Genomic DNA, 25,362 nt, shown 5'->3' on the forward strand with positions numbered 1-25,362 from the left:
GATGACACAAAGATAGGTAGGATAATTGATTCAAACGTAGATGTTATGGAACTTCAGGAGGATTTAAACAAACTATTCTTGGTCAGAAAAGTGACAGATGCAGTTCAATGTAGATAAATGCAAGGTTCTGAAGCTTGGGAGTGCCCATAACCCTAGTACTTATAAGTTAAATGATGTAGAACTTAGCCATACAGATTGCGAAAAGGACTTGGGGGTTATGGTGAGCAGCAACCTTAAACCAAGACAGCAATGCCTAAGCATACGTAATAAGGCAAATAGATTATTGGAATTTATATCAAGAAGTGTAAGCAACAGAAGTCCAGAGGTCATACTGCAGCTTTATACATCATTAGTAAGGCCTCACCTAGATTATGCAGCTCAGTTCTGGTCTCCATATTACAGAATGGACATAAATTCGTTAGAAAACATTCAGCGTAGGATGACTAAATTAATACATAGCATTAGAAATCTTCCTTATGAAGAAAGATTGAAGACTCTTAAGTTACATTCACTTGTTAGACGAAGAATGAGGGGAGACCTGATTGAAGTGTATAAGTGGAAGATAGGTATTAATAAAGGGGATATTAATAAGGTCTTGAGGATGTCTCTCCAAGAGAGAACCCGCAGTAATGGATTTAAATTAGATAAGTTTAGATTTAGAAAGGACATAGGAAAGTATTGGTTTGGAAATAGGGTAGTTGATGAGTGGAACAGTCTACCTAGTTGGGTTATTGAGGCTGGGACTTTATGTAGTTTCAAATTTAGGTTGGATAAGTACATGAGTGGGAGGGGTTGGATTTGAGTGGGACTTTCACAGCAGAGCTTATTTCTTGGGTGGCATTGAAAATTGGGTTGGGCAAATGTTTTGTTAGTGGGATGAATTGTAAAGGACCTGCCTAGTATGGGCCAACAGGCCTCCTGCAGTGTTCCTCCTTTCTTATGTTCTTATGTGTTAGTCAGCTGGTGTGGGTTGCATCCTGGGGGACAAGATTGAGGACCCCAATGGAAATAAGTTAGACAGTCCTTGATGACTCACTGACTTTCTTGGGTTATCCTGGGTGGCTAACCCTCTGGGGTTAATTGTTTCTCGGTAATTGTTTCTCGTTAAGCCACACCAACAACAGTCTCTCCACATCTTCAAGTAGTATAGCTGACGGTGGTGCAGCAACAGCTGATGGTGGTGCAGCAGCAGCTGACCGTGGTACGATAGTACGTATTTTGATAGTATTTCTCACCCTTTTTACCACAGGGTAGGCACTAGAAGCTTTCTTTGGTCCCATGGTGATTTATTTAGCAGTTATAAGCACTATAAACAATGGAATAATACAAAATGTATCGAATGTGTGCATGAAACTGGCCACCTTGGCTTGTAAACAATGACGGCAGGACAGGTGAGATGCTCAGGCTGGAGGGACAGGTTCGGGACAAATCACGTTGGGCGAGTTTTTTATCGTTAGTGAGGCCAAAATTTTTATGCTCAAACGCTTCATTGGGCGGATTTAACCCTTTCAGGGTTGGCAGGCCCTCTCTTAACCCTTTTCCCCTCAGGGAAGGTTCCTTGATGTTGGTGAGGGGCTCTTGATTTAGGGAATTGGATCTGTGCTCCAGTTCCCCGAATTAAGCCTGAATGCTTTCCACATCCCCCCCCAGGCTCTGTATAATCCTATGGGTTTAGTGCTTCCCCTTTGATTATAATAATAATAATCTTAACCCTTTCAGGGTCCATGCCATAGATCTACGGCTTTACGTTCAGGGTCCAAACCGTTGATCTACGCCATTAGCTCAGCTCACTCTGATAAGCTGTGAGCAGTAAATTTGGGCCTAGATATGAGAGAATACATCTATGTGGTATGTGTGCACCACATAAAACAAATCCTGCAGCACACAGTGCATGAGAGAAAAAAACTGAGACCATAATTTTCGATTAAAACAGCGACTTTGCAGTGTTTTTTCGTATGCTTTTTATAGTTGTATTTGCAATTTCTTGGTCTAATTTGATAGAATGGAAGATATACTACAGAAATAGAGATGATTTTGATTGGTTTTATACTGGAAATGGCTTGAAACTGAGCTCAAAGTAGCAGAATTGTTAAATTTTTGCCCATGTTCAAGAGTAAACAAATGACCTCACAAGTCTAATACATGACAGCTGGTGGGTTTAATATACAGTGGATCCTCAGCTAATGATGGCATTAGCTAACGTTAAATCCAGCTAATGATACATTTTAACACAAAAATTTTGCCTCAGCTAACGCTAAAAGACTCACCCAACGTGATTCGTTCGAGACGCGTCCACGTGTGGCCTGAGTGCGCCTCAGTTGTCCTGTGGGTGCCAGTGTTTACAAGCCAGCCAGTGCAGTCGCATCCACGCATACAATCGGAACATTTCATATTATCACAGCGTTTTTAGTGATTGTACCTGCAAAATAAGTCACCATGGGCCTCAAGAAAGCTTCTAGTGCCAACCCTGTGATAAAAAGGGTGAGAATTAGTATGGAAATTAAGAAAGATTTTGAAGGGTTTGGGGCTAACCCTGAGATGCCTATGCCAGTTGTGGAATCCATTGTGCCTACTTCAAAGATTAAGGAAATGTGTGCAAAGTGGGTTGAACTGCAAAGCTTTATGGATGAAAATCACCCTAACACAGCTATTGCAAGCCATGCTGGTGACTATTACAATGACAATGTTGTGGCCCATTTTAGGCAAATCTTAAAGGAACGGGAGGTACAGACCTCTATAGACAGATTTGTTTTGCGACAGAGGTCCAGTGACTCTCAAGCTGGTCCTAGTGGCATTAAAAGAAGAAGGGAAGTAACCCTGGAAAAGGACTTGATACCTCAAGTCCTAATGGAAGGGGATTCCCCTTCTAAACATTAACAACTTCCACACTCTCCCCTCCTCCCATCCCATCAGTCATCACCAGATCTTCAATAAAGGTAAGTGTCAGTTTGTGTGTATTAAAATTAATATTTCATCTGATAAAAAAAAATTTTTTTCATACTTTGGGGTGTCTTGCACGGATTGATTTGATTTCCATTATTTCTTATGGGGAAAATTAATTCAGCTAACGATAATTTCAGCTAACATTGAGCTTTCAGGAACGGATTAATATCATTAGCTGAGGGTCCACTGTACATTCACAGAATTATACAATTATTACAGTATTGCACAACAGTAAATCTTTTTTTTGGTTTGAATAAAAATTCATTATGTGAATAAAAAATCAAAATGGAATTCATTTGTAAAGCCTGAAAAACGTAACTAATGAACAGAGGACATGTTAGTTTAGTGCCAGGAATTCCTGCATTGTTTATTCTGGACCCAATTTTGAAATTGGAGTATTTTGAACTTTGCATTAAATTGGCCAAATTACCAATTTCCAGTCACTTTATTTTATTGTTGAAACAGTTGACTTTGCGATTTCTTGTGCTCAATCAATAGAATAGAAGTAATACTAGTGAAACAGCTAAGAATTTGGTTGACTGGAATAATGTAATTGGCCTAAAATGGGAGTCAAAGTCGGCAAAATCGCCGATGCATAAATATCGCCGACATATCAAAATTTGCAAGAGCATAATTTTGTCAATTTTCCATCAAATTTCGTACTTTTTGTTATATTACCTTCAGAAAAAGATTCTCTACCATTTCATAAGAAAAAATAACAAAATTATTTTTTGAAAATTCTTGGACCGTGGTGCACACTTTGAAATTTGGCCTCTGGACCCTGAAAGGGTTAAACCTGTTCTAAGGGTCGGAAATTTTTCTAAAAAAAAAAAAAAATTATTTTTTTTTGAAATGATAGAGAATCTTTTCCCGATCATAATGACACCAAAAGTAAGAAATTTGATGGAAAACTTAAGGAGTTACGCTCTCGTGAAGTTAATGGTCTCGACGATGTTTACGCATTGGCGATTTCGCCAAATTTGAGCCCTATTTTCCACCAATTCCAATGTACCAGTTGACAAAAATCGTAACTATTTCACTAGAACTCCATTTTTTCTATCGAACAAGTACAAGAAACCACCCATTTATCGATTTCAACTATCCAATAAAGGGTCAGAAATTGGCAATTTTGCCAATTTCACACAATTTTCAGAAGATGCCAATTTCCAAATAGGGTCCAGAATAAACAATACAGACATTCCTGGCACTAAAATAACATTTCCTCTGTTCATTAGTCACGTCCACATGCCTCTGTTACATTTCTTTTGCTTTCCACTTTGAATTTTTATTCTCAAAAAATAAAAGATTTACTATTATGCAGTCTACTGCATTCGTGTAGAAATGGTGTAGAAATTGCATAAATAATATCAGCACACTTGTGAAAGAATATTAGACTCGCTAGTTGACGTGTATTGGACGCATGTCATGATTTGTTTACTCTTGAACTTTGGCAAAAATCGAACATTTCTGCTAATTTGAGCTCAATTTCAAAGTCCTTTTCTTTGGGAAACCAATCAAAATCATCTCAATTTCTGTAATATGTCTTCCATTCTATAGAATGAGACCAGGAAAACTAGAATACAACCATAAATAGCATACGAAAATACACTGGAAAGTCGCTGTTTTAACCCTTTGACTGTCGCAACCCCAAATCCTGAGGTGTCTCCTGGTGTCGCAAAATTTAAAAAAAAAAAAAAAACATTTTTCTTATGAAATGATAAGAGAATCTTTTCCCGATTGTAAAGACACCAAAAAAACGAAATTTGATGGAAAACTGACGGAATTACGCTCTCGCGAAGTTAGCGACTTCGGCGATATTTAAAAATTGGCAATTTCGCCCACTTTGAGCCCTATTTTCGGCTAATTCCGTTATTCCAGTCAACCAAACTCATAACTATTTCTTCAGAACTCTATTTTTTCTATCGATTGAGTACAAGAAACTGCCCATTTACCGATTTGAACTACCCAATAACATGGTCAGAAATTTGCAATTTGGCCAATTTCACGAAAATTAAAAAATACGACAATTTCAAAATAAGGTTCAGAATGACCAATGCAGACATTCCTGGCTCTAAAATAACATTTTCTTTGTTCATCAGTCATGTCTCCAGGCCCCTGTGATATTACTCTTGCTTTTTATTTTGAAATTTTATTCAAACAAAAAATAGAAGATTTACTGTTATGCAGACTACTGCAATACTGTAATAATTGTAAAAATTACATCAACCCATTCATGACTGCGTATTAGAATGGCTATTTGGACATTTATTGGACAATGACATCATTTGTTTACTTTTGAACATCGGCAAAAATCAAACATTTCCTGTACTTTGTGCTCCATTTCCAGGTTCTTTTTATAGTAAAATTAATCAAAATGACCTCCATTTCTATAATATAGTTTCCATTCTATCAAATGAGACCAAGAAAACGAGAATACAACCACAAATACTATACGAAAATAGACCACAAAGTCGGCATTTTAATTAAAAAAAACGGTCGGAGTTTTTTTTTTCTCATTATGCACTGCGTGCTCCAGGATTTTTTTTATGTGGTGCACACTGACCACACAGACCCATTCTCTCACATGTGGGCCTACTAGCTTTCTCCTGCCTGATTTGAAGCCGCTAGAATTTATGAGTATATATACGTCAAACACGGTACCTCGCAAACGTATATATACGGCCGCGACAGTCAAAGGGTTAAACCAAAAACACGGTCGGAGTTTTTGTCTCTCATTATGCTCTGTGTGCTGCAGGATTTTTTTTATACTGTGCACACTGACCACATAGACCCATTATTTCATATGTAGGCCTACTAGCTTTCTCTCGAAAGATTTGAAGGCGCTAGAATTAATGTGTACTAGTACGGCACCAACCCTGGCGTGCAAGCCGTACTAGTACGGTACCAACCCTGAAAGGGTTAATGTTATGCGATGCGTTCGTTAGCCGAGGGTCCACTGTAGATCCGTCTATGAATTAATTTTTCAAAGATTTTAGAGAGCAGTGGTAAGTTAGATATTGGTCTATAGTTATTCATGTCAGCTTAGTCGCCTCCTTTGTGGATCAGAGTGACCCTCGCTATTTTGAGGACTGGTGGGAAGGTAGATGTTTCAATGGATTTGTTAAAGAGTGTTGCAATAATTTTTGACAATACTTGAGAAGCTTTTTTGCACATAAAAGTTGGCAAATTGTTTATGTCTCGTGCCTTGTTTTTAAGGGTTTTGATGATGAGCGAGATTTCTGTTGGGTTGGTTGGAACTAGGAATAGTGTATTCGGGTAGATGCTTGTCAGGTAGTCTGATGGACTGGTGTTTGAGTTTGAGATTTTGCTCGCCAGGTTCTTTCCTATGGTGGAGAAGAAAACTTTGAGTTTGTTTGTTGTTCCAGTTGGTGGGAGTAGGGGTTCGTCTGATTTTGCTAATTTGATTGTTTTGTTTTTGGATAACTTTTTAGTTCCAAGAATTTCAGATAAAGTTTTCCAGGTCTTTTTCATATCACCTTTGATGTTATGTAATCTATTTTCATGGTACAATTTTTTAGATCTTATCAGGCTGGTAAGAGCTGACGAGTAACGTTTAGACTGGTCTCTAGTTATTTGACCACCCATTCTCTACTGTTTTTTGTATTGGTACTTTGTGTTTATGGATTTAAGGATGCTGGGTGTTAGCCAGGGACTATTCAGTCTCTTAGCTGTAATCTGTTTAGGTTTTTTAGGGCAATGTTTGTTATAGAGTTAATGGGCTTTTCTTAGAAAATTATTTATACATTCATTCATATCTGTATATATTTTGAGCTCATTATACCAGTCGATGTTATTCATAGCTGCTATAAAGTTGTTAACAGCTGTCTCGTTATGTAGTCTGAAGGTAACTTTAGTAATGTCTTGGGGCAATTTACCTAGATTGGTTATGAGAAAGGTTGGGTAGTGGTCTGTAGTGTTGTCCATGATTATGCCTGATTTTAACCCTTTGACTGTCGCAACCCCCAATCCTGAGGTGTCTCCTGGTGTCGCAAAATTTAAAAAAAAAAATATTTTTTCTTATGAAATGATAGAGAATCTTTTCCCGATTGTAATGACACCAAAAAAACGAAATTTGATGGAAAACTGACGGAATTACGCTCTCGCGAAGTTAGCGACCTTGGCGCTGTTTACAAATCGGCGATTTCGCCCACTTTGAGCCCTATTTTCGGCTAATTCCATTGTTCCAGTCGACCAAACTCATAGCTATTTCTTTAGAACTCCATTTTTTCTATCGATTGAGTATAAGAAACTACCCATTTACCGATTTCAACTACCTAATAATGTGGTCAGAAATTTGCAATTTGGCCAATTTCATGAAAACTAAAAAATATGACAATTTCAAAATAAGGTCCAGAATGAACAATGCAGACATTTCTGGCTCTAAAATAACATTTTCTTTGTTCATCAGTCATGTCTCCAGGCCCCTCTGATATTACTCTTGCTTTCTATTTTGAATTTTTATTCAAACAAAAAATTGAAGACTTATTATTATGCAGACTACTGCAATACTGTAATAATTGTATAAATAACATCAACCCATTCATGACTGCATATTAGAATGGCTAGTTGGACATTTATTTAACAAAGGCATCATTTGTTTACTTTTGAACATTGGCAAAAATCAAACATTTCCCCTACTTTGAGCTCCATTTCTAGGTTCTTTTTATAGTAAAATCAATCAAAATCACCTCTATTTCTATAATATGTTTTCCATTCTATCAAATGAGACCAAGAAAACGAGAATACAACCATAAATACTATACGAAAATAGACCACAAAGTCAGCATTTTAATTAAAAAAAACGGTCGGAGTTTTTTTTTTCCCATTATGCACTGCGTGCTCCAGACCCATTCTCTCACATGTGGGCCTACCAGCTTTCTCCTGCTTGATTTGAAGCCGCTAGAATTTATGAGTATATATATGTCAAACACGGTACCTCGTAAGACGTATATATACGACCGTGACAGTCAAAGGGTTAAAGGGTATATGGTGTTAGTCCAGATGTGGTCTGTTAGAGAGATACTAGTCTTGGAGATTCTTGTAGGTTTAGATATTGTTGGTAGCAACAGGCAGTTGCTCATGGTGTTTGTGAATTTGGTTACTTGTGGGTCCTGGTCATATAGTAGATTTATGTTGAAATCTCCTGTTAGTAGTAGGTGGTCTTTGTTCATGTGTGCATCAGTAATCATGTTTCATAGTTTTTCACTAAAGTGGTAAATGTTTGACTGTGGTACTCTGTAGATGTTTATAACTGTGAGGGGTTTTTGCAGGTCATTTGATTTAAATTTGGCTATGATATATTCTCCATGTTCGTCCCTTGTACAAGATTTTTCGATACATTCGAGTTGATTTGAGTAGTACATGTATATATAGCTGTTCCAGCCCCTTGCTGGTCTGTCCTACAGTTGTGTATGGTCGTGTAACCAGGAATGGCATAGACATCTGTAATATCAGGCTTTAGCCAGGTTTCTGTGAGTGTGATGATTGACAAAGTGGAATGAAGGGAATTGAGTAATACTGTGAGGTCATCATAATGTTTGCTCGAAGATCTGACATTGTAATTAAAGACAGTTATGTTATTGTTTACTCTGGGTAATGTCTTTGCTTGGTCTGCTGTATAATAATTACAGTTGCTGTTTGATTTGTGTAAATCACTTAGTAAAAAGTTTACATCAGGATCAATGCCTGTAGTCATAAGAATGAGAGTTACTCTACAACTAGATTATTGAGTAAAATATTATAAGATTTATAGTAATCTATAACTAGACTTAGGAATAAGACTATATAAATATTCTAAAACTAAAACTAGAATATGCAAATATTCTAGAACTAAAACAGAATAAAAGAGCTAGGGATTATTATAGTAAAACAATGAAATTATACACTTTAGCATCTGAATTAGCCCTTAGTTATTTTAACAAATGTGAGTGTATGAACTATTTAAAGCTTAAATAAAGGAGCTGGTGAATATAATAAATGAAAGAAAGTAAAATACAGTAGCACCTGAGTTAGCCCCCAGGATGTAGGGATGGGATGATACAATATACGATATTTTTTTGCTGATACAAATACAGATACTAAACTTCAGGCTGATACCAATATTATCAGAATTCATTAATACCCACTGATATTGATACTCAGTTTTAGGCTGATACTGATGCCCAAAATGTATTCCATGCTAGTGGCTTTTATTTTGTGCTTAACAATATTTTATTACATGTAAACTACATTTTGTATACTGCGGAAAAGAAAGTTGTATCAAAATTGGCCATTACCTAACTGACACTTTGGCACACCCCTACTAGGATGCAACCCCACAGCTATTTAAAATCACCTAGATACCTATTTACTGATAGGTGAACAGGGGCTGCTGGTGTCAAGAAATGTGCCCATATGTCTTGCTCCACCTGGGATACCAACCCAGATCCCTTTGATTGTTGTGTATTCCACCACTAAGCTACAGGTGTGTAAATGTTGAACAAACATTCTCTATAAATAATTTATCTTAACTCTGTCATACCCATTTATTTATTTTATTTATTTATTTATTTTATTTATTTATATTGACAGACAAAATTTTGTAACTTACACAAACATTCTAAGAGTACAGTGGGAACATTGAAGGGCTGAAGAATGCAATATCCTCTGTCACATAAGAGAATACAGTGTCCTTTGCCACATAAGGGAATATTATATTCTTGAGATTTCTCAGAGATTCAAGTAACTTCTCTGTCTTTTATAAGTTACAAATATATCTATTACTAATGCATTATCTTAGTAGCTACTGATAGTGCATGTGCAAAATCTTGTGCAAAGTTCCACGTTCATTCTGATTTTAACCCTTTCAGGGTCTGTCCCATAAATCTACGGCTTTGAAGCCAAGGTCCAAGCTGTAGATCTACTCCAAAATTCTAGCGGCTTCAAATTTAAGACGAGAAAGCTGATAGGCCTACATCTAAGAGAATGGGTCTATGTGGTCATTGTGTGCAGTAAACAAAAAATCGGGGCATCTGCATTGCATTGTGGGAACACCATCTCAGTACGCTTTGTTCATCATGCCTGGTGGCAAGGAAGCTATCACTCCCTGGCGAATTGGAACTCTCCTCTTCCCAAGTTATAGCTCTGACTGATGGAAGTGGATCTGAAGACAATTTCTATGGTTTTGCACCATATGGTACATTGTACCATATGGTACAATGTACCATATGCAGTTCCAAGGGGACAGAGTGCATCCTATGGCCCTACACCTGGAATAGACAGTGAAAGTGACGAAAATGTAGCTACAATTGGGATGGAGAGACCACATGCATCAGTAGGTGGTTGTGGTGCCACCAGCATGCAGCATGTGAGCATGCAGCATGTGGCACCAGCCCAGACTGGGACCCAAGCTGCTGACTCAGCAGGTCCAGGACAAAGTGCATCATCATCCACCGGTGGTAGGAGACAACTGTGGCTGAAATGTATTTGCTTTTTGCAACTTTAATGCTTATGCCTCATGTCTATAAGCATAATATAAAATCATACTGGTCCACAGATAAGTAAGACACCACTGTGCATGACACCTTGTTTCAAAGTCTTTCACAGACTGTAGCAGTTCTAGGAGCATGTCCAGTGACTGTACATATGTAACTATATAATAGAACATTACTAATATATAACATTTTTGTATGTTTTTTGTTGTAAACAACTATTGTAAACAAAATAATGATGAAAATATTAGTGTGGTTACTGTGTTGAATACAACGAGTGTACATATATACATTATGCATTATATTGGTCTCACAGGCCACAAATGTTACTGCAAAAAAAAAAAAAAAAAATAGAGAAAAGAAAAAAGTAACAAAGAAGAAAAATAAAAAATACGACTTTATGGAAGTCACCGATGTTGCTGCCATCCGGTCATTGAAGGTCAACTTCACCGTTCTATATCTTGGAAAGTACTGATTGGAATTTTTTTTTGTTTTGTTTTATTACCTATAGAAAAATAATATTTTTAATTCTGTAAGAATACTTTTTTTTTTTTTTTTTTTAAATTCTTGGACACTGGCTGTCACACTGAGATTTGGCCTCTGGACCCTGGAATAGTTAAGAATGTTCACATAATATATCGATGACAAACACCAAATGTCCTAATAATATATTGGTGGAAAGTATTGAATTTGAACATTCAATACTTTCAAATAATATACAGGTCCTCCATCACAAATCCAGCATCATTGGGACCTGTAGTGTGCTGGATTACTGAGTTTGCCAGATTACAGAGTGGTTAGGTTAGAATACACTTAATAAAATTAACCAACTTGACTTACACAAAGTTCATTGAACATCGGCAAAAATCGAACATTTCCGCTACTTTGACCTCAATTTCAAGGTACTTTTCTTCATGAAAACAATCAAAATCATGTCTATTTCTGTAATATATCTTCCATTCTATCAAATGAGTCCAAAAAAATGAGAATACAACCATAAAAACCATACGAAAATATACTGCAAAGAGGCGGCTAATGGCTGAGAAGTGAACTCCCTTATTTATCGTCCGTCTTTTTTTATTTTTATTGTACGTTAAGAAGCATCTTTCCATCATACATTGCCTAAGTTTCAATGAGATAACCCAACAAACAACTGAGAAAAATTTTTTTTTACCAAAAATCATATATGGCAAGCCCAAGCCAGGTACTGGAAATAAGTCACTCTGACTTTTTTGGGTTATCCTAGGTTCTCTATACATATACTGCTATGTATGATAATCTATGTAACTGTATTTGTGTATACCTGAATAAACTTATTTACTTCTAGTCTGTCAACTGAGTACAAGAAACCACCCATTCACTTATTTCAACTACCCCATAAAGTGGTCAGAAATTGGCAATTTGGCCAATTTCACACAAATTTCAACAGATGCCAATTTCAAAATAGGGTCCAGAATAAACAATGCAGACATTCCTGGCACTAAAATAACATTTTCTCTGTTCATTAGTCATGGCTACAGGCCCCTCTTATATTACTCTTGCTTACCATTTGGAATTTTTATTCACAAAAAAATAGAAGATTTACTGTTATGCAGATTGCTGCATTATTGTAATAATTGTATAAATAATATCAACCCATTCTTGACGCCGTATTGGAATTTGGACTGGCAGGTGGACAGGTATTGGACGGTGACGTCATTTGTTTACTCTTGAGCTTCGCTAAAGAATAGAACATTTTCGCTACTGTGAGCGCAATTTCAAGGTACTTTTCGTCATGAAAGCAATCAAAATCATATCTGTTTCTGTAATATATCTTTCATTCTATCAAATGAGACCGAAAAAATGAGAATATAACCATAAAAACCATACAAAAATATTCCGCTAAGCGGCCGCTAATGGCTGAGAAGTGAACTCCGCTATTTATGGTCTGATTTCTTTCATTTTTGGTGTATGTTAAGAAGTATCTTTCCATCATACATTGTCCAAGTTTCAGTAAGATAACCCAACAAACAACTGAGAAAATAATAATAATAATATTAATAATAATACAGTATCTTTATTTACTACACGTATATGTACAAGGTATACAGGCCTAGCTGACATCAGTGACATAATACTATATAGAAAGCTGCTTGTTATACAGAGTATTTCAAGAAAATTAGGTCAGTGTCCCAGGATAACACCCACACTAGTCGACTAACACCCAGGTACCCATTTACTGATGGGTAAACATAGACAACAGGTGTAAAGAAACACGCCTACTGTTTCTAATACCTGGCTGGGAATCGAATATTTACCAAAAATCATACATGGCTAATCCAAGCCAGGTACTAGAAATAAGCCATGTTGACTTTTTTGGGTTATCCTAGGTTCTCTACACATATGCTGCTATGTGTGATAATGTATATAGAGAAAATAACTTTTTTGTTTCAGGTTTATTGTGCAGTACGAGTGTATATCACAGTTAGCCCTGTGCTATACTCTGTTTTCTCTAATATAAGCCCCCAAGACAGGGATAGGAGAATGGTATTTGTATACCATACCCTCTTCATACGTCCGTCGAACTGCTCAGTGTTATGCCAAATATTATTTATTCTGGAGTATTTAACATGTTTTATGTTATTTATATTGTTTCTTATGTCATATTAGATCAATTGTGATAGGCAAATAAGCTGTAGTGTTGATATTAGCATAATAATAAAGCATATTTTCCTGCTTCATGAGACTGAGCTCATGACAACCGACAGTGGCTTCAAAGCCATCTTATCTTTAATGGATAATGTACTGTGTAGGTGCTTTACATAATGAGAAGCATTTCTTTTATTCATTGGAACCATGGCTAGGGTTAAAAGTAAGCAGGTTAAAACAATAAATGGAGAAAAAGAAATTGGAATGACTTATGCAGCAAGTAGCGGCCTGGTGGCCTGGTGGCTAAAGCTCCCGCTTCACGCACGGAGGGCCCGGGTTCGATTCCCGGCGGGTGGAAAACATTTCGACACGTTTCCTTACACCTGTTGTCCTGTTCACCTAGCAGCAAATAGGTACCTGGGTGTTAGTCGACTGGTGTGGGTCGCATCCTGGGGGACAAGATTGAGGACCCCAATGGAAATAAATTAGACAGTCCTCGATGACGCACTGACTTTCTTGGGTTATCCTGGGTGGCTAACCCTCCGGGGTTAAAAATCCGAACGAAATCTTATCTTATCTTATCTAACAGTACCAGCAGGTTGGTGTGGCGACCCTGGAAATTTGAAATTATGCTAGCCAAAATTAGTGCCGAATAACTGAAGGAACCAAATAACTGATTGCCGGATTTGTGATGGCGGACCAGTACTCATGGAAAATGTTGAATATTCAGCGACGTTATATTCACCATATTGTATGTAAACATTGCTTGCTAGTTGCTTTATCATCATAATTTTACCATCATACTTTTACTGTCACTAATAATACTCATTAGTGTCTTTTATAATATGGATGGATGAAGGCAATAATAAAGGGGAGAGTCTATAACACTTTTGTTTAATTCCTGCCACAGCTTACTTAAACACACTGTAAATATTGCTATTTATTTCCTTTGTCTCTGTCACAATTTTGCCTTAGATTTGCAGTTTACCTTGTTTGTTTTACTTGTATGACACTGAAGTGACTCACTAATATTCTAGCATTATGTGATACACAACTTGCATGTTGCAGATATTACTGTCAACGATTTTGCTAACAATGAGAGTCAAAAGAGATTCCGGCAGAAGAAGAAGACTACTATGAAGACAATTATAAACGAAGGTTTGTTTTTAGGACGTTGCATTTATTGAACAAGATTGCTGGATAATGTTGGATGCTGACTAATGAATTGCTGGATAACTGATTGTTAACTCTATTAATATTATTATTCCCCACACTGTACCATACCTGGGATTCTAATAATGTTATCATTTTTTTTTATTTGTAAGATGGAGCAGAGGCAGCATAGATTTTAAGGGAGGAGAGGAGAGTGGAGAGGGAGGGAAGTAGAGAGGGAGAGAGAGAGGGGGGAGTAGAGAGTTAGAAGGAGAGCTAAAGCTGTACAGTAGAGAATCCTTTATTCAAAATTGAAAAATCCAAAAACCTCCAAGATCCGAAACTTTTTCGAGTGTTGACGTGCCACAAATGAATCATTCAGCGCAAGATGTGGTGGAGCCTTGATTTTCCACCTGTTGAGCCCAAATATTTGAGCTGCATGTTTGTACTAGCACTAATTTATTGTCAGCAGCAGTTACTCACTGATTACCATGTGTTTTGTGCTCTGTAGTGCGAAGATATTGTTTATATTTATCTATATCACAGAAAGTCAAATTGTAGGAAAAACTTGAGCACAGTGTAAGTGTGAAACATTTGACTGAGGAGTTTGGTGTTGCTACAACCACACTCTACCACCTTAAGAACAGAAGGACAAATTATTAAAGTTCTTTGCTGAAAATGATGAACAGAAGTCAGTGAAAGATAGAAAAACATTGCATCGAGGGAAAAATGACAATCTGGATCATGTACTGATGGAGTGGATTCATCAGCATCAGAGTGAGCATATGCCACTTAATAAAATGCTGATAAAAAAACAAGCAGAAATTTATCATGACAAACTAAATATTGAAGGTAACTGTAAATATTCAGCAGGATGGATTAGTGGTGATGAAGCATCTGCTGATCATGAAGCAGCAGAGAAATTCATTGATGTGTTTACCAAGATGAAAATCTAACACCAGAACAAATCTACAATGCTAATGAGACATCGCTGTTCTGGCATTATTGCCTCAGAAAAACATTAACTACAGCTGATGAGAGAGAGCTCCTACAGGAGTTAAGGAAGCCAAGGACAGATAACTGTGCTGGGATATGCTAATGCAGCAGGCACATTTAAGTATAAACTTGCTGTGGTAGGTAAAAGCCTGAGTCCTTGATCTTCTTTCAACAAACCGGCCGTATCCCACCGAGGCCGGGTGGCCCAAAAAGAAAAACAAAAGTTTCTCTTTTTAAATTTAGTAATTTATACAGGAGAAGGGGTTACTAGCCCCTTGCTCCCGGCATTTTAGTCGCCTCTTACAACACGCATGGCTTACGGAGGAAGAATTCTGTTCCACTTCCCCATGGAGATAAGAGGAAATAAACAAGAAGAAGAACTAGAAAGAAAATAGAAGAAAACCCAGAGGGATGTGTATATATATTCTTGTACATGTGTGTTTAGTGTGACCTAAGTGTAAGTAGAAGTAGGAAGACCTGCCTGAAATCTTGCATGTTTATGAGACAGAAAAAAGACACTAGCAATCCTACCATCATGTAAAACAATTACAGGCTTTCATTTTACACTCACTTGGCAGGATGGTAGTACCTCCCTGGGTGGTTGTTGTCTACCAACATACTACCTAGATGAGTCCTTAATGTTGACATGTATTGGATGTATGATGTGATTTGTTTACTCTTGAACATTGGCAAAAATTGAACATTTTATTAATGAAGTTTGTGTGTATCTCTGGTAGCAGGAATGAATGATACTCTTCTTGGCACACAGGCACTGTGTTAAGGTGGCCCTGATGGGCTAGGCCCCTGCCCGCAAGGGAGAGAGGGAGTACACTTGTTGTCTCTATGATGAGGTGGTGCCAAGTGAGGCAGAGTAAGGGTGATGTAGGCTGAGCTCAGTAGGCCTATGACCCTCTAGATTTCAGCAAAAATGTGACACAAACTATAAAGGTGACACAATGTAAAATATAAACCCCAACTGGGTATACATCGTTTGGCCACCTACCCACAGTTGTCCTCGACCATGATAAGTGACTGAATAAAACTTGGTCTCTCTCTCACAGACACAGGGCACAGAACACAAAATAAAAACATATACATGTGGACATGGACAAAAAAAAGCTTCCTACAGGGAGGGAAGAAAAAAAGGGGGTGTGCTAAAACATCATCCGAAACCAGCACTTTTCCGGCACTCAAGATAGCCAAGGTCACACCAATACACAAAGGTGGTGACCTCACAGATGTAAACAATTACAGGCCAATATCAAACTTGCCATTGCTATCCATAATCTTCGAGAAAATCATGTACAAGAGATTATTTTCCTTTATAACAGTGCAAAGCATCCTCAACCCCTTCGAATTTGGCTTCAGGAAAAGCAAAAGCTTAAATGATGCAATTGTAAAAATGCTAGACCTGCCTTACACAGCACTTGAAAAGCATCAGTATGTCTCTATTAACCTTTAAAGTGTCCAAACATAGATCTACGTTCGCTTGCATAGCACTCCGAACGTAGACCTACTTTTTTTTACATAAGAAAGCATGTAAAATCGAATGTAGATCTACATTTGGAGCACTACATAAGCGAACATAGATCTGTGTTTGGACAGTTTAAGGGTTAAGGACACAACCTCATCAACAAGACGACTGGATGCTGGAGTAGCACAGGGAAGTGTCCTTGGTCCCCTGCTCTTCCTCTTATATATCAGTGATCTTCCTAATGTATCACAACACCTTAATTAAACCTATCCTCTTTGCTGATGACACGACTTGTGTCATCTCCCACCCTAATCTTGCCTCACTCAACACTATTGTTAACGAAGAGCTAGTAAAAATTTCGACCTGGATGACTGCTTTTATAATAAACTTAACGCTTAATATTGACAAATCCTTCTACATTATGTTTGGGAGCAGAACAGGTGCTGCCCAGCTGAAAATTATGATTGACAACACTCTTATTGCTAAACATAATGAGGGCAAGTTCCTGGGCCAGCACATTAACAGTAACCTGAAATTCAACACCCATATCCAACACAAAACAAAAAAAGTATCCAAAACAGTTGGGATCCTCTCCAAGATGCATTTCTACATACGACAATCAGTCCTACTCACACTATACTATTCGCTCATCTATGCCTACCTCACCCATGCTATTTGTGCCTGGGGATTAACAGCAGCAACCTCCCTAAAGCCAATAATAACCCGACGAAAAGCTGCAGTAAGAATTATCATGCAATCCAATGCTAGACAACCCCCATCCCCACTTCAAAAACCTAAACTTTCTCGCTGTACGAAACATTCTTACCTACTACTGTTTAACCTACATTTACAGAACCATAAATTTTATTATTAACCCTGAACTAAAACATTTTCTTAATAGTTGCAACAGGACCCATAGACACAATTATTTTTTTATTATTATCACACTGGCCGATTCCCACCAAGGCAGGGTGGCCCGAAAAAGAAAAACTTTCACCATCATTCACTCCATCACTGTCTTGCCAGAAGGGTGCTTTACACTACAGTTTTTAAGCTGCAACATTAACACCCCTCCTTCAGAGTGCAGGCACTGTACGTACTTCCCATCTCCAGGACTCAAGTCCGGCCTTCCGGTTTCCCTGAACCCCTTCTTAAATGTTACTTTGCTCACACTCCAACAGCACGTCAAGTATTAAAAACCATTTGTCTCCATTCATTCCTATCAAACACGCTCACGCATGCCTGCTGGAAGTCCAAGCCCCTCACACACAAAACCTCCTTTACCCCCTCCCTCCAACCTTTCCTAGGCCGACCCCTACCCCGCCTTCCTTCCACTACAGACTGATACACTCTTGAAGTCACTAAAATCAATGGAATATTATGAAATATTTCGTAGGAGCAAGTTAGGGGATCGTCACTCACTGGTAAACAATGGCACACTGGCTGGGAAGGCAGGCCCCGGCGGCTCAAAGCGTGAGTACGCATCCCAGATGCAGGACGATTAGCGAGTTAATGGACCATTTGCGAGCTAATGTTTAGACGAAATAATGGGACTACAGTATTTCCAAAATGGACGACTTTCAGGCCAGACGTTTATTGAGGGACCACTGTACTCTGATAATTATACTTATGTATACCTGTATCTAAATAAACTTACACACTGTGCTGGCATGCAGGTACACATTAAAATCAGTAAGAGTGCCTTATGTCTCGAGACGTCATATTAGTAATGATGATAATAATCACCGAGTCTCAGTAAATGCCGTATATTACTTTAATATACGTATTTTCATTAATCCATCTATGATATTTTTTCAAAATTATACAATAAACACGATGCATAACATATAAAGATGATAAATACACCCCACAGTAGAATAAATAAACTTGTATAAGTGACAGCAAGAATAACATTTTCTCTAGTCTAACATAAGAGAAAATGTGTTACTGGGGGTAACTGTAGAAAATAATTCCTTTCATATGTAAGTAAGTTTATTCAGGTATACACAAATAGTTACATAGATTATCATACATAGCAGCATATGTGTAAAGTACCTAGGATAACCCAAAAAAGTCAGAGTGACTTATTTCCAGTGCCGTCACTCAGAGCATCATTTCTACTAAAAATGGTGTTACATGAGAATGGGAGTGTTCCTCTTTATATATTCTACTGTATCAATGTAGAGACAACTTGTACACAATGTAATTTGTACAGAAACCAGACGTGTATTTATTTATTTTTTATTTTATTTATTAATTTGAACATGATACATAGAAGTACAAGGAAATACAGTCGTTAAGTGTAACATGCCAAAGCCCCTTGTATGCAGAGCATTATGGGCAGGCTTAATATTAACTTAAGATTAACTAAGCAATGATATATTCAGTGGTAAACATTGTTGTAAACAGTTAACAATTAAGCACAAATGAGTATTTCAAAGACAGGTCATATGGTCATTTACTGTGCATTCAGTAGAATGGAGTATTCTGTTAGGTAATGTAATTAAAAAAAACAAAGTTTGATTGGCTAACAGGTTAAACATTTGTGAGATACAATTATTCAGTATTTATTTATTTGTGGGTGAGTAACTGATTTTTAAGAAGAGACTTGAATTTATAAACAGACAGTGTTTCTTTTATATTCACAGGTAATGAATACCAGATTTTTGAGCCTTTTATGTGCATTGAGTTTTTGCATAGTGTGAGATGGACACGAGGAATATCAAAGAGTGATCTGTGCCTTGTGTTATAGCCATGTGTTCTGTTGAGGTTGGTAAGGAGATGTTTGAGGGGAGGGGTCTATATCCGAGTTAAGTGTTCTATGTATGTAGTAGGTACAATAATAAGTATGGATGTTTTGTATGGTGAGTAGGTTTAGAGTTTTGAATATTGGTGGAGTGTGCTGCCTGTAGTGGGAATTTGTTATCATTCTGACTGCAGCCTTTTGTTAGGTAATTAATGGTCTGAGATGGTTTATTGTTGCTGAGCCCCATGAACAAATTCCATAGGTGAGATAGGGGTAAATAAGTGAGTGATATAGGGCCAGGAGGGCTTACTGTGGAATATATTACCGTATCTTTGATAGTATGCCTACGGTCTTGGAAATTTTCTTGGGAATTTGTTGTATATGTGTTTGAAATTTGAATCTATTATCAAGGTGGATTCCTAAGAATTTTCCCTCTGTGAGCTTTGTGATAGGTGATCCATTTATCATTATGTTAAGAGGGACATCTGTAGCTCTGTTACCAAACTGAATGAAGTAGGTTTTGTCAATGTTGAGAGTAAGTTTGTTAGTCATCATCCAGGTAGATATTTCTGTAATTCAGTATTCACAGTATTGGCTAGCATGACTGGGCTCGGGTGAGAGAAGACGTATGTTGTGTCATCTGCAAATAGTGTGGGTTTGAGTAGCTGCGATGCATTTGGTAGGTCATTTATGTAAACAAGAAAGAGAAGAGGGCCTAGGACACTTCCCTGTGGGACACCAACTGTAATTTGCTGTGCAGAAGAGTTTGCTCCATTTGTGTGCACATATTGGCTTCTGTTGCTGAGGTATGACTTGAGGTAGTTGAGGGAGTGCCCTCTTATACCATAGTGTGACAATTTTATTTGGAGCATGTCATGGTCAACTGTATCAAAAGCTTTACATAAACCAATGAAGATTCCTAGTAGGACTTTTTTTTTCTCTAGTGCAGCGTCTATTTGTTCTAGCATGTGTATAATAGCATCATTCATATTTTTATTAGGCCTGAACCCAAACTGACAGGGGTTGAGTATGTTGTGGGAGATGAGATAGGAATAGATTTGCTTATGAATTAAATTTTCAAAGATTTTAGAGAGAGGATGTAAGTTGGATGTTGGCCTATAGTTATTCAACTCTATTTGGTCTCCTCCTTTATGGATCGGGGTGACCCTCGCTATTTTGAGAACTGTAGGGAAGGTAGAGGATTCAATGATTGGTGACAGCACTTGCGATGCTTTTTTGTATATAAAGGGTGGTAAGGTATTTAAATCTCCTGTCTTGTTTTTTAGTGTGCTGATAATAAGGGAGACTTCTGTTGGGTTAGTCGGAGCTAGGAACAGTGTGTTCGGGTAGTTGCTAGTGAGGTAGTCATTGGGTGGGGTATTTGAGCTTGGGATTTTATTGGCAAGGTTTTTTCCTATGGTGGAGAAGAAATCATTGAGTCTACTGTTTCAGTTGGTGGGAGTTGGGGTTCATCTGGTTTTGTTAGTTCAATTGCACTTTTTCGCGATATCTTTCTTATTCCTAGAATTTCTGATAGGGTTTTCCAGGTCTTTTTTATATCACCTTTTAAGTTGGATAATCCGTTCTCATAATACAATTTTTTTGCCCTTCTTATCAGGCTGGTTAGGATTGACGAGTAATGTTTTGTTTGGTCTCTGGTTATGTGACCCATTCTGTACTGCTTTTTGTATAGGTGCTTTGTATTTATGGATTTGAGGATGCTGTGTGTTAGCCAGGGACTGTTCAGTCTCCTAGCTGTCATCTGTTTAGCTTTTTTAAGGCAGTGCTTGTTATAGAGGTTTTTTTTATTATTATCACACTGGCCGATTCCCACCAAGGCAGGGTGGCCGGAAAAAGAAAAACTTTCACCATTATTCACTCCATCACTGTCTTGCCAGAAGGGTGCTTTACACTACAGTTTTTAAACTGCAACATTAACACCCCTCCTTCAGAGTGCAGGCACTGTACTTCCCATCTCCAGGACTCAAGTCTGGCCTGCCGGTTCCCTTGAACCCCTTCATAAATGTTACTTTGCTCACACTCCAACAGCACGTCAAGTATTAAAAACCATTTGTCTCCATTCACTCCTATCAAACACGCTCACGCATGCCTGCTGGAAGTCCAAGCCCCTCGCACACAAAACCTCCTTTACCCCCTCCCTCCAACCTTTCCTAGGCCGACCCCTACCCCGCCTTCCTTCCACTATAGACTGATACACTCTTGAAGTCACTCTGTTTCGCTCCATTCTCTCTACATGTCCGAACCACCTCAACAACCCTTCCTCAGCCCTCTGGACAACAGTTTTGGTAATCCCGCACCTCCTCCTAACTTTCAAACTACGAATTCTCTGTATTATATTCACACCACACATTGCCCTCAGACATGACATCTCCACTGCCTCCAGCCTTCTCCTCGCTGCAACATTCATCACCCATGCTTCACACCCATATAAGAGCATTGGTAAAACTATACTCTCATACATTCCCCTCTTTGCCTCCAAGGACAAAGTTCTTTGTCTCCACAGACTCCTAAGTGCACCACTCACCCTTTTCCCCTCATCAGTTCTATGATTCACCTCATCTTTCATAGACTCATCCGCTGACACGTCCACTCCCAAATATCTGAATACATTCACCTCCTCCATACTCTCTCCCTCCAATCTGATATCCAATCTTTCATCACCTAATCTTTTTGTTATCCTCATAACCTTACTCTTTCCTGTATTCACTTTTAATTTTCTTCTTTTGCACTCCCTACCAAATTCATTCACCAATCTCTGCAACTTCTCTTCAGAATCTCCCAAGAGCACAGTGTCATCAGGAAAGAGCAACTGTGACAACTCCCACTTTATGCGTGATTCTTTATCTTTTAACTCCACGCCTCTTGCCAAGACCCTCGCATTTACTTCTCTTACATCCCCATCTATAAATATATTAAACAACCACAGTGACATCACACATCCTTGTCTAAGGCCTACTTTTACTGGGAAATAATTTCCCTCTTTCCTACATACTCTAACTTGAGCCTCACTATCCTCGTAAAAACTCTTCACTGCTTTCAGTAACCTACCTCCTACACCATACACCTGCAACATCTGCCACATTGCCCCCCTATCCACCCTGTCATATGTCTTTTCCAAATCCATAAATGCCACAAAAACCTCTTTAGCCTTATCTAAATACTGTTCACTTATATGTTTCACTGTAAACACCTGGTCCACACACCCCCTACCTTTCCTAAAGCCTCCTTGTTCATCTGCTATCCTATTCTCCGTCTTACTCTTAATTCTTTCAATAATAACTCTACCATTCACTTTACCAGGTATACTCAACAGACTTATCCCCCTATAATTTTTGCACTCTCTTTTATCCCCTTTGCTTTTACACAAAGGAACTATGCATGCTCTCTGCCAATCCCTAGGTACCTTACCCTCTTCCATACATTTATTAAATAATTGCACCAACCACTCCAAAACTATATCCCCACCTGCTTTTAACATTTCTATCTTTATCCCATCAATCCCGGCTGCCTTACCCCCTTTCATTTTATCTACTGCATCACGAACTTCCCCCACACTCACAACTGGCTCTTCCTCACTCCTACAAGATGTTATTCCTCCTTGCCCTATACACGAAATCACAGCTTCCCTATCTTCATCAACATTTAACAATTCCTCAAAATATTCCCTCCATCTTCCCAATACCTCTAACTCTCCACTTAATATCTCTCCAATACCAGACACAAAAATCTCTATGATATTCCTCACGTCCAGCTAAATCTCTATAAAAATTTGATGTATATAAAAGGGCCTAAAATCTGGAACTCCCTGCCTGAAAACTCTAGAATGGCAGACTCAACCACCATTTTCAAAACTACCATTAAAAATATCTTATCTCCCTAACACACCCCATCATTAGCTATGTGAAACCATCTACGGTGGACCCCCGCCTTACGAACGCATCGTGTTACGTTAAATCTGCCATACGAAGCATTTGAATGCAAAATTTTTGTCTCGCCTCACGATAAAAAACTCGCCTTACGTGATTTGTCCGGGACGCGTTCCACGTGTGGCCTCAGCTGCCCCATGGGTGCCAGTGTTTACAAGCCAGCCAGTGCGGTCGCATCTCAGCATACATTCAGTACATTTCATATTAACAGTGATTTTAGTGCTTGTAATTGCAAAATAAGTCACCATGGTCCCCAAGAAAGCTTCTAGTGCCAACCCTGTGGTAAAAAGGAAGAAAATTACTATGGAAATGAAGAAAGGGATAATTGCTAAGTACGAAAGTGGAGTGCGTGTCTCGGAGCTGCCAGGTTGTATATCAAACACCAATCAACCATCGCTACTATCTTGGCCTACAAAACGGCAATCAAGGAAGCTGTTCTTGCAAAAGGTGCAAGTTTGTTTTCGAAACAGAGATCGCAAGTGATAGAAGATGTTGAGAGACTGTTATTGGTGTGGATAAATGAAAAACAGATAGCAGGAGATAGCATCTCTCAAGCGATCATATGTGAAAAGGCTAGGAAGTTGCATGATGATTTAATTAGAAAAATGCCTGCAACTAGTGGGGATGTGAGTGAATTTAAGGCCAGCAAGGGTTGGTTTGAGAGATATAAGAATTGTAGTGGCATACATAATGTGATAAGGCATGGTGAGGCTGCCAGTTCAGACCAAAAAGCGGCTGAAAAATATGTGAAGGAATTCAAGGAGTACATAGACAGTGAAGAATTGAAACCTGAACAAGTGTTTAATTGTGACGAAACAGGCTTGTTTTGGAAGAAAATGCCTATGAAAAACGGGCTTACTCTTTTGATGTGTGCTAATGCTAGTGGTGATTGCAAAGTGAAGCCTTTATTGGTGTATCACTCTGAAACTCCCAGAGCGTTCAGGCAAAACAGTGTCCTCAAGGCTAATTTGTGTGTGCTGTGGAGGGCAAACAGTAAGGCATGGGTTACTAGGGACTTCTTCTATGACTGGTTACACCATGCATTTGCCCCCACTGTGAAAAATTACCTAATGGAAAAGAAATTGGACCTTAAGCGCCTCCTGGTATTAGACAATGCTCCTGGTCATCCTTCAGACTTGGCAGAGCGACTTTCTGGGGACATGAGCTTCATTAAGGTCAAGTTTTTTCCTCCTAATACCACTCCTCTCCTGCAGCCCATGGACCAGCAGGTCATTTCAAACTTCAAAAAACTCTACACAAAAGCTGTGTTTCAAAAGTGCTTTAAAGTGACCTCAGACACTCAATTGACTCTAAGAGAGTTTTGGAAAGATCACTTTAGTATCCTCAGTTGTGTAAACCTTATAGGTAAGGCTTGGGAGGGAGTGGCTAAGAGGACATTGAACTCTGCTTGGAAGAAACTTTGGCCATAATGTGTAGAAGAAAGGGATTTTGAAGGGTTTGGGGCTAACCCTGAGAAGCGTATGCCAGTTGTGGAATCCATTGTGGCATTGGGGAAGTCCTTGGGGTTGGAGGTTAGTGGGGAGGATGTGGAAGAGTTGGTGGAGGAGGACAGCGAAGAACTAACCACTGATGAGCTGCTAGATCATCTTCAACAGCAAGAGGCCAGACCTGAGGAAACTGCTTCAGAGGAGGGGAGAGAGAAATTGAGGAAGTTGCCTACTTCAAAGATTAACCCGTAAACGGTCCAAACGTATATATACGTTCACTACCCCAGTGCCCCAAATATTTTGAAAAATAAAAAAATCGTTTGTTTTATTGAAAAAAAGGGCACATTTTTCTAAGTGTTATAGGATAAAAAAAAATTTTTTAGGGTCAGTACTTACCGAGATATGAGGCCGCAAAGTTGGCAGTTGGAGATCACCTGGCGACAATATGGAGCACTGCTGCTTGCAGAAGTGTTGCCAGTATACCTTTTTTTCCATTTTTCATATTTTATATAATTTTTATGTTTTGATAATTACAATT

At 38.4% G+C, this 25,362-nt stretch overlaps 1 protein-coding gene across 11 annotated transcripts in view; it reads left to right on the forward strand.

The window, feature by feature from the left end:
* Positions 1–25,362, forward strand: part of fsd (transmembrane protein fates-shifted) — a 341,565-nt gene that overhangs the window by 40,377 nt on the left and 275,826 nt on the right. For 8 of the 11 annotated variants that reach the window (XR_011392114.1, XM_070085985.1, XM_070085984.1 and 5 more), the window contains exon 3: positions 14,130–14,219. The exons of 2 other annotated variants lie outside the window; for them this stretch is intronic. Coding sequence is in view for 8 of the 9 variants with exons in the window: in XM_070085985.1 (XP_069942086.1) it covers positions 14,130–14,219 (90 nt within the window). In the remaining variant the exon portion in view is untranslated. Of the gene's footprint in view, positions 1–10,452; positions 13,813–14,129; positions 14,220–25,362 lie in introns of those variants that run through there. One more of the 11 variants, XM_070085982.1, reaches the window with a different exon arrangement.

Source organism: Cherax quadricarinatus, chromosome 17 (assembly GCF_038502225.1).
Source record: "Cherax quadricarinatus isolate ZL_2023a chromosome 17, ASM3850222v1, whole genome shotgun sequence".
NCBI lineage: Eukaryota > Metazoa > Arthropoda > Malacostraca > Decapoda > Parastacidae > Cherax > Cherax quadricarinatus.